This window comes from Oryzias melastigma, linkage group LG24, assembly GCF_002922805.2.
Source record: "Oryzias melastigma strain HK-1 linkage group LG24, ASM292280v2, whole genome shotgun sequence".
Taxonomy (NCBI): Eukaryota; Metazoa; Chordata; class Actinopteri; order Beloniformes; family Adrianichthyidae; genus Oryzias; species Oryzias melastigma.
In genome coordinates this window covers 20,965,650-20,982,847 of record NC_050535.1, presented here as the reverse complement: position 1 = coordinate 20,982,847, position 17,198 = coordinate 20,965,650, and the positions used below count along the sequence as shown (strand labels likewise).

At 41.1% G+C, this 17,198-nt stretch overlaps 1 protein-coding gene across 3 annotated transcripts in view; it reads left to right on the top strand.

Annotated features, from left to right (window-relative positions):
• The window catches only part of ryr3 (ryanodine receptor 3), a 156,018-nt gene that overhangs the window by 93,941 nt on the left and 44,879 nt on the right, over window positions 1-17,198 (top strand). For all 3 annotated transcript variants that reach the window (XM_024291525.2, XM_024291524.2, XM_024291526.2), the window contains 16 exons: window positions 341-614; window positions 764-878; window positions 2,831-2,963; window positions 3,988-4,091; window positions 4,257-4,392; window positions 7,437-7,620; window positions 8,309-8,411; window positions 10,271-10,391; window positions 10,457-10,626; window positions 11,573-11,793; window positions 11,903-11,993; window positions 13,901-14,041; window positions 15,409-15,572; window positions 15,649-15,727; window positions 15,794-15,883; window positions 15,954-16,097. In XM_024291525.2, coding sequence (XP_024147293.1) covers window positions 341-614; window positions 764-878; window positions 2,831-2,963; window positions 3,988-4,091; window positions 4,257-4,392; window positions 7,437-7,620; window positions 8,309-8,411; window positions 10,271-10,391; window positions 10,457-10,626; window positions 11,573-11,793; window positions 11,903-11,993; window positions 13,901-14,041; window positions 15,409-15,572; window positions 15,649-15,727; window positions 15,794-15,883; window positions 15,954-16,097 — 2,270 coding nt within the window. The remainder of the gene's footprint in view (window positions 1-340; window positions 615-763; window positions 879-2,830; window positions 2,964-3,987; window positions 4,092-4,256; window positions 4,393-7,436; window positions 7,621-8,308; window positions 8,412-10,270; window positions 10,392-10,456; window positions 10,627-11,572; window positions 11,794-11,902; window positions 11,994-13,900; window positions 14,042-15,408; window positions 15,573-15,648; window positions 15,728-15,793; window positions 15,884-15,953; window positions 16,098-17,198) is intronic.

Genomic DNA, 17,198 nt, shown 5'->3' with positions numbered 1-17,198 from the left:
GGCTGTCTGTTGGTCATTGCCACATTTTTGACAATTAAATATAAACTTGTTCATGAAAATATAGTCAAAAACCACCTGTGTGCTGCCCCCTACAGGTTGACTCGAGGTATTACAGTTTAATTTTGTGATTGGTCAAAACATTTAAGTCCCACCTTATGATCTCCAGCTCCAGTAATGATAACAGTCCTGTTCCCCGGCCCCACCCCTTTCAAATTTCAGCTGTGGGTGGAGTCAGCCTCCATCTTCCCTGTTTGGTTACCCTTTAATGTGTTTTTAGCCACAAACTCTTTAAGTTATGCACGAACCTGGTTCACATTTGAGCTTTAACTTTCTTCTACAGCTAACTTGAAGGAGCTGATTTCTCAGACCATAACAAGCTGGGCGCAGGAGTCCCACATCCAGGACCCCGAGCTGGTCAGGGTCATGTTCAGCCTGCTGAGGAGGCAGTACGACGGCATTGGAGAGCTGCTCCGCGCCATGAAAAAGTCGTACACCATCAGCGCCGCATCCGTGCAGGACGCCATCAACCTGCTGGCCTCTCTGGGTCAGATCCGGTCTCTGCTGTCAGTGCGCATGGGGAAGGAGGAGGAGAAGCTGATGATTGATGGGCTTGGGTGAGGAGTGTGCACTCTGAAGGCCACACTTATTTCCTTTAAATGTTCAGACATTACCTGAGCAGAACTCCCAGACTTCCATGTGCTGCTGCTGGATGATGGATGGTGTTACTCCATGACCTTGACGCAACGTTTGCTTGTGTTCTTAGGGACATCATGAACAATAAAGTTTTCTACCAGCATCCTAATCTGATGCGGGTTCTGGGCATGCACGAGACCGTGATGGAGGTCATGGTTAATGTTCTAGGAGGAGACAAATCCCAGGTAATCACTCTGTGTGTTCAAAGACTGATGAGAACCCAATCGGCTCTGTTGTCAGAACATCCCCAGGCCTCACTTTCTGTAGTTCCAGTCACCACTGGACGTGTTAATGACAAAAGTCACTTATAATGAAAAATGTTGGCTACCAGTAAGGTCACTTACACTGACCCTCTTCAGAAAGTTAGAATGTCATGGAAAACTGTTTTTACTTCCACAATTCCATAAAAAAACACAACTATATAAATATCAATATAAGGACTGACATCATTTATTTGGATGGTCTTCAGCATAAACCGCTTTTTTGTCATTTAACAATACACTGTTTTAATAGAAATCCCACTATTGAGTTTTAAAAGGACTTTATATCAATTCTCAGTGAAAAAACGTGTGTCATTTACATCTACCGTCAATGATAATTGTCACACTTTGGACTGCCAGTGTCACACCTCGAACACCCATTACATTAATGAACAAGAGAGCTGAGTGTCATCAGCATAACAGTTTACAAGCAATGTCTACATATATGGTGGAGATTAGTCTGGACCAACAGAATCAGTTTAGAAAGGAAAAAACAAAGATCAGGTCATCTGATTTGAGCTTTTCAGGGCTTTTTGTTGTTGTTGCTGTTCTAGAACTTTGGAGGGAAGATTATAAATTAGCATGTTTGCTCAAAAACTCTGATTCTGAATCATCTCATTGTGATTACAACTAATTCATTTATAAATGACCAAAAAGATTATTCTCAATAACTTTAATTTGTCAGAAGTATTCTAGTTGATTGGATACTGTCACCAAAAAATAAATCAACAATATCTGAAGAAGAGGAGAACCTCATTATGAGGATCTGTCTACAGTCAGAGTAGAGAAGCTTCAGGTAGTGAGTGAAGGTGAGGAAGAGGTGGAAGTTGAATGCTATTTGAACACTATGCATTAGATTAAACAATGAGTGGAAGTTTTAATCAAAGCATCTAGATGTTTTTCTCGTCTGAGAAACAGACGAGCAGCAGCAGGTTAATGCTCAGAGAGTTGGACAGATTCCAGCTGAGACAGATGAAGATGACACTTACGTGGCAGAATTATAGCGTCTTTATCTGAACCAGCAGTGCAGTTTTATTCAGCATTTAACACAAATGGACAACATGACACTCATCTTAATGCTGCACCAGCAGATCAAGAGAAACTCAGAAAAATGGTTGCTGACAAACTAGTTCAAACATTTTCTGAATTTGTTTCTTGCTTAAATGAACATTACGCCACTTTGAGTGACATTTATGTCATTGTTCGTATTCAATTTAGACAAAATCGATTTTTCACCCTTTAATATTTGAAGCTGTAACATCATGATGAAAGTTATTAGGATTAAAAGATGATTTCTTTTGTTAATGGATTCAGTTCAATGGAAACTTCACTCATGATGACAAATATAGTTTTGTTATATATTACAATAATATGATAAACAAAAACAAACTGGATAGATGACGGGACGTCACTCACAGCAGGGAAAACGGGACCTGAAACAGGACTAGAGTTTGCTCCGCCCACCTCAACAAATGAGTGAAGTGAAAGTCGTGGCTCCACCCAACTACAAGACTGAAGAACTTGCCTCTGATGATGCACACATTTGAGAGTTCAAGGAAAGCAAAGTCAGACTTGGAGCTCTCCCAAACTGCCACTTTGTTTCCTTCTGAGGAGCTGCGACAATGAGTATTTGCCTCACCCTGGAAAACACACAGGGTCAAATTTGACCGACTTTAAAAGCCCAGAATAAAAATGATTTGATGCTACTTTGATTCTGTCCCATCTGGACTGATGAACCGTCCAGGATGTGTCCCACATTCACCCAGCAGTTACTGAGATAGGCCCCAGCAACCCCTCAGGTTTATAAAAGGACTGGCTGTACAATTTTCAGTTCTCGTTGTTGTTGAGATGTGATGTCTTTGCTTGTTCCTCCACAGAAGATCGCCTTCCCAAAGATGGTGGCCAGCTGCTGTCGTTTCCTGTGTTACTTCTGCCGCATCAGCCGGCAGAACCAGAAAGCCATGTTTGACCACCTGAGCTACCTGCTGGAGAACAGCAGCGTGGGTCTGGGTGAGTCCCTGTCATGTTGCCTCTTTGAGGCTTAAGTGTGTGGAGGAACATGAGCCAAACCAGAAATTATTAGTTCTGTTTCTTTTCACATAAAAACTCATTGAAAACTAGCAAATTCAGTCAGCTTGTAACAGTGGAATAGCTCTGTCACGAAACTGAAGCACACTCAGTTTTCTGTGCTGTACCTCCTGTTTTCTGGGATTGTGACACTCAAGTTGTGCAGATTCTGTTTTAGTTATGTATACTTTGAGACAGCTGCTGTCCAACATAAGGTTGGCTCTAGGGATGTAACAATTCAGTCAAGCCATGATTCAATTCAATTCACAGTTTTAAAGTTACAATTTAGATTTTTTCCGATTTTTATTTTTTTTATTTATTTATTTTTCCTCAGTACAATGAATTAAATATATTTTAAGGCCAAGTATGTTTTCTTTTTGCTGCTTACATCAAACTGTCTGTTTTCAGCGTAAATGACCATTCATGCGTTACCCTTTAACACAGGGGTATTTAAATCCAGGCCTCGAGGGCCGGTGTCCTACATGTTTTCCAACCAACCTTCCATTGAAGCTCCTTATTGGCTAAACATACCTGATCCTGGAAATTAGCAGCAGATAAGGCAGGATTTCTGGAAAACCTACAGGAAGCTGGCCCTCGAGGCCTGGATTTGAATACCCCTGCTTTAATGTCATGATCATTGTGTTAATATGTAAATTATTCAAGCAAATTAAAAACATTTTAGTTTAATTTTTCTTTTTTCCTCCATTAAAGTTCTTCTGTGTAACAACAGAACATGTTTTGGGGTTTTGTGGTCAGTGATCTGTCTTAACCTGTTTTACTAAATCTGTTTCCATGAAAAGCTTGAAAAGGACAAAAACTTTCTAACACTTGAAATGAAAAGAAGAATAATCTTTTAAGATGAGCCTCTGACTGAAGCTGCTTAGAATGTTGAACCTGCAGACATGAGTGTCTGTGTGTCCACTGACTGCTCTGCTCTCTGGTTCTCTTTTTTTGGGGGGGGGTTCAGCCTCTGAAGCCATGCGAGGCTCCACTCCCCTCGATGTTGCCGCCTCCTCGGTCATGGACAACAACGGGCTGGCTCTGGCTCTGGAGGAGCCTGACCTGGAGAAGGTCAGTCTCAACCAAAAACAGCTTTTTCACTTTCATCCACACGTTCAAGCTTTCCTTTGTAAATGTTGGATCCACCGTAAATAAAAGGATGTTGAATTCTGCTTCGTGTCCTTCAGCCGCTGCGTTTAAACCCTCCCTCAGTGCAGCCGCTCTGTTTGTGTGCAGGTGGTGATGTACTTGGCGGGATGTGGCCTGCAGAGCTGTGCCATGCTGGTTGCTAAAGGTTACCCTGACATTGGCTGGAACCCCATAGAGGGAGAACGCTACCTGTCCTTCCTGAGGTTCGCCGTCTTCTGTAATGGTACGTCTGACCGTCACGCGCTGAAACTCTGTGACATGGAGCCTCCATCTTCTGATGACCTTTTCTGAAGTGTTGATGCCCAGCTGGACAGCTCATAAATCAACTGTGCTGAATAGTTTTAAAGTTTCAGAAAAGTTGAGGATGACGGTGAAATAACGGTGTTGAAGACTATTAGAGGCTTATTATTTAACCCTCTGTTGCTGTTACACGGATGAAAGGAAAAAAAACTAACGTTTCAACTCTTTACCAACTATTGAGGCTGGAGGATTTGACCAGTTTCATGTTCTGATAAACATATACATGACAACTAATCCATTTTGTTTGTAAATTAACATTATGATCAGTTAATATAAAATCCAGTCTGGAATGATAAACTAAGCTATATTCTTTTTCTTTTAGTTAGAGCCTTTTTCGAAGCAAGACTAAAAGCTAAAATAACTTGATATGTGCCAGTTGTGTATCTTGTAACCGTCTCTGGACATAAAGCACATGTGCCAAAGTCAAGGCCCGGGGGCCGGATCCGGCCCTCCGGGTAATTCTATCCGGGCCTCATTTTATTGTTTATTGTAATTATTGACCCGATGTTATCTCGTGCTTGCTTTTAACTTTTATAATTTTGACAAAATATATTTTTATGGAGAGTAAAACATTAAAAGTTATTGAAGGTGAATTGATTTATTCTGGAATAATATTCCTGCCTTTTTATTATTCACATTTATGTAAAAATACAGTTTTAAAGTTTTAAAAATTGGTATTCTGCTAGCTTTTTGGACTATTTTGACATTTACTAAGATTTTTTAGGTTGTTTTGGAGTTTAGCTAATATTTCAGCTACATACTAGCTGTTTTGGCTAATTTAAGCTTTTTTAAAGTTTTCAGGCTGTTTTGGAGTTAAGCTAATATTTACATGCTAGCTATTTTGGCTAATTTAGGCATTTTTTTGTTTGTTTTTTAGGCTATTTTGAAGTTTAGCTTTTTTTCAGCTACATGCTAGCTGTTTTGGCTAACCTTAATTTTTTTAATTTAGCTAACATTTTAGTTGGCTATCAGCTTCAGCGCTTTCAGCTATTAGCTTCAGTAATTTCAGCTATCAACTTTAGCATTTTTAGCCATCAATTTCAACATCTTCAGCTAACAGCACTAACATCTTCAGCTAACAGCACTAACATCTTCAGCGGCCAAATTCAGTCTACAGCATTCCGAATAATAAGGGGCTTTATTCGGTCGGCTGCTTCCACAGTGAACCTTGAACTGTCCGTGCACCTCTCTGTCTCGTTCTGGGTTGTACTGAAAAACAACGAGTTTCCCCTCTGTGGGACTAATAAAGGCAACTTCTTCCCACTATCATTTTTGCAGGTAATGCGATATATCCAGTTCATATTTATGTAAAAAGTCACAGCATTAAAGTATTAGAAAATGTCGTTTTAGTTTGTTCAATAAAGGTTTATCCTGTTTGTACCTAAGGTCTGTTTTGAATTTTGGCCCCTTGTGCGATTGAGTTTGACACCCCTGCTGTAGAGTCTAGATCAGGGGTTTCTAATGCTTCTTTTTCACTAAGCGGTACGGACCGGACCAGTCCCCTCCTGGCCGGTTCAGAATGGTCCAGGCAATTCAAGTGACTTTCCATTGAGCGTTGGACCATCAGGTGTAGACCGTAGCTTTATGATTCTTTTCAAAAACACTGCGGTGGGCGAAGAAGAATACAGACAAAAAGAGGACAAAACTTTCGGTTTGGATCTTGAGTTTGTAAAAGTGGTGGTCGAACGGTCTCTGTTGTCGTCAAACCTTTCCATCAATCAATGGGTTACATCCTGTGACGACAGAAGCTCCGCCCTCATGGGTCCATTCTATTTTTCTATGGACCTACGACCAACACTGGGCCAGAAATGGAACCAGTCAGTCCTGCTTAACAGGTCCATTTTGTAATGGAAACGCTCAAAAGTCCAGTCTGGCCCAATCCAGTCCAGTTTGGCGGACCGTGGGCCATTTGCGGCCCCCCAAGTCAATATTTTGCAGCCCCCGCCTTAATATGAAAGTTCAATGTTTACTAAGCAGTTGCTAGCAACATTAGCTCCTGTCGTTTCACAGGACATGCAGAAGATATTGTTTAGTAGTTCATAGAAATGAACAAATGATCAATGAATTTGTTCAGCAGACATAGACAATGGACCAAAGATATAGACAGTGGATGTAAATACACATTTTTGACACCAATGGAACCCCATACGGCCCAGACTCTGCCTTCAGTGGCCCCAAGGTAAATGAGTTTGAGACCCCTGATATTGATGGTTTTATGAGCGAAAAAATGCCCGTATATGTCATAATGTTAGTTGTAGCTATGACACAGCTGCTACACTGTCCCTGCTGCGCTCCATCCTGATCCATCCACTTAAGAAATATAAATCCATGTATGTCTTTGTTTTCCTCATCTGAGCTGAGCTTTTGAAGATGTTTTATGACAAACAGAGCTGAAGAGCTTCAGATGAGCACATCAGTCCAAGACTAGGAGGAAAATTGTTTCAATGTGTTGGTGTAACAGAAGTTATCCAAACGAGACCACAGCGAAGGTTTGACTGACGTCGATTAGCCTCGGTTTCAGCCTCTGGACAGTCATTAGATCACATGACCTACAGTACATCTCCATGACCTTTAGCTGTCATTCTGAGGAATCCTGACTTAATCAAAGCTGATGGCATATTTGTCTGTTTTAAAAACAACACAATGGTTTTTAAAAAGCAATGACCGATCAGCCGATGAAAGATGAGCTCCTCCTGTGTGACCTTTCATGGCTCCACTGGGATCCATAATTTGTCAGAACAAGAGTTTGGACGAGCTGGAGTGACTCGTCCACTCCGACAGAAATGAGATGATGTAGAAAGGGACGCCTGCCAAAGAGCTGAGAAATGAGTCAGCTTTTTCTCAATGAAAAATGCATCAGAGCTTCAGCGAGGTGCTGAGTGCAGTTTCCAGGAGTTCCAGACGACTTTTTACATCTTTCCCGTGAATCTGATAGAAGTCTGATCTGAAGCGCTTCTTTTGTTCCAGGTGAAAGCGTGGAGGAAAACGCCAACGTGGTGGTGAAGCTGCTGATCCGGCGTCCCGAGTGTTTCGGGCCCGCCCTCCGGGGGGAGGGGGGGCAGGGTCTGTTGGCTGCCATGAACGAAGCCATCAAGATTTCTGAGGACCCTGCTCTGGACCTGCCCAAGACCCCCGCTGGAGACGCTGCTGGGTACCAGTCCAAGCAACCGCTTCAGCTGATGTTCTTCATCACTCTGATTAGTTTACCTCTAAAAAATACCACCGTCCAGCAAAACCATTGAAAACACTCATACTTTTACAAAAATGTCTCATTTTTTAAACTTCTTCAACCAGAAATGTAGTTTTAAGAATAGGAATGACTCAAGTTATTCATTTTGCTATTATTAATAACAACATCCACAAGATTTTATGATTTTAGTACAAAAATACACATAGAAATATAAAGTAAAGTTTTTCAAACCCATCTAAAAAGTGCCACCTGGTGGACAGAAATATATTTATTTAACTGTCAGTTTGGTTCAGATTTCTCAACCGACTCAAAGCAGTGAAGTAAAAATCATTCAAATGTTTGAAAGGCTGAGGCTCTTCAGCAAACAATTATGTTTGTAACTCATTCTCTAAAGGTTGTCATAGAGACACATGGCACACTGAACACTTTAACTTGCAAGGATTCCTTTGTATGTATTCATTTTTCAGAGTGGGGGAGCATCATGCTGGAATTCATGCTAATATTTATAAAAATGTTTTAACCTTTTTTTATAATTGAAAGATATGACATCAAATCCAAACAGTCACAGCTGTGTAGAACCATCTATTAACTCATTTGGGATTGGCCTCTAAACAATCAAAGATTTTGACTTTCATGGACTCTGTTTCAGGTCTGCCGAAGAGGAAGAAGAGGTTATTCACATGGGAAACGCCATCATGTCCTTCTACTCTGCCCTCATTGACCTGCTGGGACGCTGTGCTCCAGAGATGCATGTGAGGCTTTCCTCTATATCCACCACTGAGTCCAAAACAAAATCAATATTTGGAAAAACTGAGATCATCACAGTTATAAGGTTTATGAGGCTTTATAACCTTTAGAAGATTTATAAAGATCACTGCAAATGCACACGTGCAAACACACACACGTGCACACACACACACATGCAAACACACACATGCACATAAAATTTAAAAACTGAGTTTTGATTCCACTCACCTTTCCGGTCAGCAAAACAATTGATAATTATTCAATAATAACAAATTACCTGCATGAGTTTGTCTTTAGTGTAAAGTTAGACCTTTTAACTTATGAGTCAAGAGGAAAGATGCACCTTCTGAAACCAGCCCCTCGTGGTCATTTAAAGGGGCCCTACCATGAAAATTCTAGTTTTTGAGGTTTTAAATGCATTTTACTGCTCATTCCTCACTATAAAGAACCCCAAAGTGCATTTTGATCCATTCATGCATTTAAGAGTAATCCTCTAAAAACCATCATATAAAATACCCACGAAAACAAGGGGTTGGTACCGTGCTGACGTCAGCACGTTTCCAACATCTCCCTCCTGGAAGAGTTATGTCTGCAACAAAAACACACCCACCTTCTCTGCAGAGCTGTGGCAGAAGATAACTACCTTCATGTTCCAGGAACCACTCCTGCAATGTAGTCTCGCTTCGTTTCCAGACTGAACTTCAGTTCACTCTGAGATTCCTCAGTCTGAATATGAAACGAACCGAGAGCGGAACAACTGAACCAACACAGCCACCGTACCCGACAGTCATGTGATGTAAACACGGTAGAAATGAGGAGATCGGTAGAGCATTAGATTGTCATGTTAGCCAAAAGGAAATAATTGTTCCAACTGTTTACTTGTTAGAACATTTATGTTGTTCACGCTGGGGAGGAGAGCTCAAGGATGACGTTATGAAATGGGCGGGACTGACAAGGAGAGAAAGGCGGAGCCTCAGAAGTTGTTTTACTTCCGGGTATTAAGACGGGCCACAAAAATGACTCATGTTTCATAAATAATTACTTTTCTAGTGTTCCCAATGTAATATATGATCATAAATATGGATATAGTTTACTCTGAAAGGCTGAAGAAAATCATGGTAGGGCCCCTTGAAAGAACTGCTACCTTTGAGACTTCCTGTTTGTCTTTAAATTGGGAAGTGTCAGTCCTCTGATTGTATCTTAGGCTCAGAAGTGTTGTTGCTCGTGTGCAGATCAGTGTTCTGATGGCTTTTCAGAAACACATCACTGCCTCCCTCCATGCGATCTACAGCAACTTTAACTAGAGCAGCTTTTATAGACTGTTTTTGACAACATGGAGACAGAAAGTCAATACGGCCTCTAATTTAAAGAGTCTGGTGTCAGTTTCATGGCTACCTGATGTAATGTTATGGATCAATTTTTATCAGCCAATCACAGAATTATTAAATGTGCTACCAATTTAAAGGCTTTGTTTTGATTGACAGTTCACTGTTGAGCTCCAGAAGACCTTCACTCTGCATAATCCAGATGCTGGTGGGATTAATAATCCTGAGTGTATTTGCTCGTTCTTGGATCGTCTAGATTTCTCATATCTTTATCCCCTCTGAGAATATTTCTATACAGAGCTCAGGTCACACATCTGTATGGAACTTTAAGAGGTTAGCAGCGAGCCCACATCATCATCTCTCCCCTTCCATGCTTCAAAGTTGAAGTGAAGTTTCCTTTGTGATTTAGACATCTTCAAATATCCCAACCGTCTTGTTGTTTCTGGTTTTGCGGTTTGTTTAGATGCTGTTAAGTGTCTTGAACCTTCTGTCTGAAAGCCGCTGGACAGTATTTAAGCTTCTTATGGTTTTTCTAACAGCTCATCAATGCTGGTAAAGGGGAAGCGCTGCGTATCCGGGCCATACTGCGCTCCCTGGTTCCCACCTCTGACCTGGTCGGCATCATCAGCATTCCCCTCAACATGCCGGTGGTTCATAAAGGTATGAGGACGCAGATCATCGATAACCTGCAGAAACATTCTCCTAAAGCTGCATTCGACCCACAGATGGCACCGTGACAGAACCGGACATGTCTGCCTCTTTCTGTCCGGACCACAAGGCCCCCATGGTGCTTTTCCTAGACAGAGTGTACGGCATCGAGGACCAGAGCTTCCTGCTCCAGCTGTTGGAGGTCGGCTTCCTCCCTGACCTGAAAGCATCTGCGTCTCTGGACACTGTGAGTCTGATCTTTCCTGGTTCACTTTAAGCAGGGGTGTCAGACTCAGTCGCACAAGGGGCCAAAATCCAAAACACACCTTAGGTCACGGGCCGAACAGGAGAAACATTTATTGAACACTATAAAACTTCATTTTTAAAACTTTAAAACTGTAACTTTTTAACATAATTATGAACTAGATATATAGCATCACCTGTGATAATGCTAGTGTGAATGCTGTAAGCTGAATTTGTCCGCTGAAGATGATAGTGCTGATAGCTGAAGATGCTGAAGATTCTGAAGCTGATAGCTGAAACTGCTGAAGCTAACAGCTGAAAACGCTGAAGCTAATAGCCAGCTAAAATATTAGCTAAATTCCAAATTAGCCTAAAAAACTAATTAAAAAAAAGTTAGAATAGCCAAAACAGCTAGCATGTAGCTGAAAAAAATAGCTACATTTCAAAGTAGCCTAAAAATCTGAAAGTGTCTAAATTAGCCAAACAGCTAGGGTGTAAATATTAGGCTCACTCCAAAACAGCCTAAAATGTAAAACAAAATAAATTTGCCAAAACAAGTAGCATGTAGCTGAAATATTAGCTAATCTCCAAAACAGTTTAAAAAAACTGAAAAAAGCTTAAATTATCCAAAATAGCCAGCAGAATGCTAATTTTTAAAACTATAAAACCGTAACTCTTTAACATAATTTGAATAATAAAAATGCAGGAATATTATTCCAGAATTAGTCGGCATTATAAGTTAGAAATGAGCAGAAGAAAACATCGGGCCATTAATAACAATAAAATAAATGATCTGGAGGGCCGGATCCGGCCCTCGGGCCTTGACTTTTACACGTGTGATTTAAAGTCAGTCTGAGAATCCCTTGTTGATCCATAGAAAGCAAAGTGATTGAAAACCGAAATATAAACCACTGCTTTATTGTATTTCTGTTGGATCTTCTGACCCTCAGGAGGTGCTCAGCACCACAGAGACGGCTCTGGCCATGAACAGGTACATCGGCTCGGCGCTGCTGCCGTTGCTGACGCGCTGCGCCGCCCTGTTTGCCAACACTGAGCATTACGCTCAGCTGGTGGACTCTACGCTGGAGACCATCTACCGGCTGTCGAAAGGTCGCTCGCTCACCAAAGCCCAGAGGGATGCCATCGAGGACTGTCTGCTTACCATCTGCAAGTACGTCCTCTCAAGACGAGTCCTTTGGATGACTACAAACTATCTTTTAGTTTGGACAGAGGAGCTATCCTCATGATGAAGAAAAATCCCATCTGTCATCTTTTCTCAGACATCTGCGTCCGTCCATGATGCAGCAGCTGCTCAGGCGGCTGGTATTCGACGTTCCCATGCTTTCAGAGTACTGCAAGATACCTCTGCGGGTGAGACTTGAAACATGTTCACCATGTTCTCCTGCTGCATTCATACTGGACTGTGGAGGACCTCAGGGATTTGTTTTAGGAATCTTCTTTTTCTCGTTGCACGTTATTCTGACCTATCTTGAGTAAAAAAAATAACATTTTCTATCATTTTACAGACGAGCTTTTACTTTATATGAGCTTGTATTTGCTAGCAGGCACACTTCTGCTCAGAGTTTGATGATCTATCACTACAATTTCTCAAAACTGAAGTTATTTTTTTGATAAACTGTCTTATAGACGGCTATGATAGTATCATCAGCCATTGAGAAGTGGAATTTAGTTTTTCTGTAAAATAATCGTGTAGAAATCACTTTAAAGCCACACTCCAATCATATTTTGATTATTTTTTGAAAGACTTCCTGATGGTCTTTTAATTATGATTATAACATTTTTTGCCAAAAATACTAAAAAACTGTGTTGTTTACTAGGACATGGTTTCCGCAGAGCGGCAGGAGTTTATTAGAAATTCATCTCTGAGTTGTGGCCGGGACTATTAGGGCAAAGTAACCCCGATCCCCTTTCCCCTCCCCATTGGTGAGCACTCAGATTAGAGCTTGGGACCCGGCCAGCGTATTTTCTACGTTGTAGAGAAGATCTTTTTCAGGCTGCATTTTTCGTCAATTCACAGTAATTTCAAAAAGAATTAATCAGAAATGCAATCTTAATTAAAAACCTTAATTTTTTGTATATATATGTCCTCCATCATCACAAAAAACCACGACATGTTAGAAACAGTTTTCTTTGGAATGGGCCTTTAAAAAGTGGCCGGTCAGAGCTCTGGGAGGTTTTTCTGGTTTAATCTTTTCCCCAAAGGAAAACCCTGAATATTATTAACAGATGTTTAATCTTCTTTTCTTTCATTATATCTTGTTTCACTCGTATATCATGTCTTTTTAATTACCTTTATATTCCAATTATCTCTCATTCATGGTGGGATTCCTCTGTTTTTTTAATTATTATATCATTTTTTTGATGACCAGCCCAGCCAGCAAAACCAAGTGGGCCCCATATGGTGTAACCCTTCCGCTCTCCTTGGCTTGCTTACATTCAAAGTGGGGTCATCTGGACCCCACAAGACAGTGCGCTGAACTTTTTTTATCATTGATTTTTGAGTTTCACTAATGTCCATGGCAGACATAAAATCCTGTCCACCTTTGTCCACATTTGTCATGGAAGGAATCACATCAATATGTGGGTGGAGTCATCTGGACCCCAAAGAGAGTGGAAGGGTTTAAAAGAGGCAGAAAATGTGGACCCCAGATGGGTTTGTCCACATTGGCTTAAGTGGGCTCTCAGTGGGCAGCTTGCTAGAACGGAACTAGCTAGCTCAATACAGCGGGGCTTGCTAGCTCTCTACAGAGGAATTTGCTAGCTCACTACAACAAAACTCGCTAGCTTGATACAGCGGAGCTCGCTAGCTCGTAACAGAGGAGTTTAGCTCGATACAACGTAACTCGCTAGCTCACTACAGAGAAGCTTGCTAACTCGATATAATGGAGATCGCTAGTGCGATGCAACAAAGTTCACTAGCATGCTACAGAGGAGCTCGCTAGCACACCACACTGTCCACCAGGCAGCTGGTTAGCATAGCGACCCAACTCACAGGGTCCACTTAAGCCAATGTGGTCAAACACAGGTTGGGCCACGTTTAAACCATATGGGGCCCACTCTGCCTTACTGGCTGGGAGGTTGTATTCTTTAGGTTTTTCTTTATTTAATATTTCCACTGACGTTCACTCATTTTGTTCCTTTTTCATATTATTTAGTTTGAGTAACTGCAGTTTTTGAATTTTAAAAATGTAAGTGAATAGAAATCAGTTTACATTACCTTCACTCTTTTGAAACTCGGATCCTTCTTTGATGAACAGCTGTTGACCAACCACTACGAGCAGAACTGGAAGTACTACTGTCTGCCGTCGGGTATGGGCAGCTTCGGCATCGCCTCTGAAGAGGAGCTGCTGCTCACCAAGAAACTCTTCTGGGGAATTTTTGACTCTCTGTCTCAGAAGGTACGTTTGAAAACATGTTCTGTTCTCACTGCTGCCCCTAAAGGACTGTGTTGGTTATTGTTTCATGAAAAACACACACCTCTCCACCACTTTCATTGAGGACAAGAAACAATCTTTGAACACATAATACTTGGAATGCAATACAAAAGAAAAATACATTTACCCTGTTTTTAATCCTGAAATGACAAACGTCTGTTCCTTTGAAGAATAATTCGATCATCTCATGCAAAGATCCAATGATAGGTTTACTGTTACGTCCCCAACATAAAACATAAAAACTGGACACCAGTAAGAGTAAAAGGAACACAGTTTATAAAATAAACAAAACCTTGTGTCCTGAAATGAAAGAACAAAATGAAATAATTTGTGTGCTGGTTTAAACAAAAAGATAAAAAAGGGAGTTGGAACCTTGGCCAAACATAAAATAAGTCATTAAGACTGCTGATCCAGACATGTCGACCGTCAGAGTCAGCAGCTCCTCTTAACCAAAACTACCTAAAGAAAACAAATAAACAAAGCCTGCAAACTAAGACTACCAAGGTCCAATCCCAAACTAAAATAACAAAACCCAGCGGTGTAAGACTGCTGAGGACAAAGAGGGAAAAGAACAAAGCAAAACCAGCACAACAAAACCTAACCCTCAGACTCAGCTGCCTCCTTCTCTGCTCCCTGGAATCACTAACGGCACCAGCTAAAGGAAGCAGCTTAAAGGACAAGGTCTTAAATTTACACGGAGAATTACTAAGTTTCAAATTATGATGGATTAGGGTTTGAACAGCCTTCAACAACCTGATATTCTTTACTTTTTTGTGTATAAAAAGCTTGCTATGTTTCTGGGACTAAACTCTACTTATAACACTAAACTCTTACCAAATCATCTCAAAATAATCTTTACTTTTGCATAAGTGTTTAATCATTTCAGATGCAGATTTGTTATACTAGATGTTATTTTAATGGTTCATGTTTTGACAGTGATAAAATCCAGATTCTTGCCTCATTTAAACAGAAAAACTATTTTTTTTCCTTTAGCAAAGTCACGTCTGTTTTTCTCTTTTTGCACAAACATGTTTTCATAATGGGAATTTGGTGAAAAAAAAATAGAAGTCAGGAAAGTTGTAGTTTCCTTGGTTATTCTGTTAAAATAAGTCAGGATTGTTGTTGGACTTTGTGAAAGAGATGTTTGCTTTCATGAGCAGCTGAGTCTCCAGAGAGCCGTTTGTCAGAGGCAGTGAAGCGAGCTCTGCATGAGCAGCCGGCAGATGAATCTTTCAGCAGTCAGACTGCAGCTTTAATGTTTGATTCCTCGTCCTCCTGCTCCTCCTTCATCCGTCTGAACTCTTCTGTCCGTCTGTCCTCTGAATGTGTAGAAGTACGATAGTGAACTCTTCAAAATGGCCAAATCCTGCCTGTGTGCCATCGCCGGAGCGCTGCCGCCAGACTTTGTGGACACCAGCTTAGCGGCGAGTCTGGAGAAACAGGGATCGGTGGACGCGCAGGGCAATTTTGAGCCCAAGCCCATCAGCACGGCCAAGTCAGTCATTTCTACAGACTGGTCAACACCCCCCTCCCCAGCATCCCGTCTCTGATAAAACTGTTTCTTGTTTCAGCATCTCCCTTCCTGAGAAACTGGAGTACGCTGCCAACAAGTACGCAGAGCACTGCCATGACAAGTGGAGCTCAGAGAAAGTACGTCCTCATGATTCACGTGTTAGAATCTGAGCGTCCGTAATGAGGAGGCCGTTGTTGTTGTAGATGTCTGCAGGCTGGAAACATGGAGACAGTCTGGACGAGCAGGCCAAAGCCCATCCACTGCTCAAGCCTTTCAAAGCTCTGAGTGAGAAGGTACCAGCTGCTGAGAGAGCGCTCAGTAGAAGGAAAGTCTCCAGCGTGACGGCTCTGTGTGCATCTGCAGGAACGAGAGACGTACCGCTGGCCTGTGAGGGAGGCGCTGAAGAGCATGCTGGCCATGAGCTGGAACATCGAGAGGACCAAGGAGGGAGAAGCCATGTTCCAGCAACGAGAGAGTGAAAAGCAGAGACGCGTGTCAGAGTCGCAGGTCCATTTTAACCCAAAACATAAAGAAAAAAAACACCAACAAAATTTTATTTATTTCCGCTGCTTATTGCCCTGGTATGGAACCCTTAAAGGGACATCAAAGTTAAGAAAAAAAAGTGATGCGCACCAGATAGTAACTGTTGCACACCAGTTACTATCTGGTGCACACCAGTTACTTTTCAGATTTTTTATTTTTATTTTATTTTTTATATTTTAACAAAAGCAGTTCTGGTTAGCCTCTGGTGCACACCATATAGTACATTTTTTCTAAAAAATTTATTAAGTTCTGGTTACTAATTGATGCACACCACTCTGTTACTAACCAGAATTATTTTATTTTTTTATTATTTCAATTTTTGGAAAAAAAAAATGTACTTCCATTTTTTTCCTTCAAATTCCTTTTAAGGACTTCATACCTAGAGAAGTAATACACACAATGTATATTTTTAAAAACATGTTTTTATAAAGTTAAAGTGTTTTTTTTCCATCACTGCTGTGGGCCTGAGGTGGAGTGGTCAACCTATGACCTCAGGGTCAATGAATGCTCTGCCCTCACATGAGAGTCACGCCGGGTTCACACTGGACGCAGAAGCGCCGCAGAACGAAGGCCACTCCCATTTGGCGCCCTTGTTAATCTACGCTGTGGTTCACACCATGTGACGAGCGCCGCGGTCCTCCGCGGTCGTCTGGCCTACTTTGTGCGCGAGCCGTGAGAGATCCGCGCTAATTCTGGCAGGAAGTTACTTCAAGATACATGAGAAAATCTGCTTTATTTTCAAAATATATGATATACAGAGAGTAACAAATACGATCATGTTTTTGTATCTAAATGGACTGAAGTGATGAAAATAAACATACAATCACAAGACTCACAAAAAGAAAAACTAGGTCGGAGAATTGATTAAAAAACAAATCAACTAATTAATCGCAAACTGGGAAAAAATCCATTGCGATTATTAGCAATAAACCATTTTTTTATATATAGTATTTGTCAACCATCTGTTATCTTAACTTATTATCTGTAATTAATCACAATATGAAATCACATGGAAAACTTTACATTTAGTGGAATATTTACTTTTTGTGTTGTTATTGATCACTA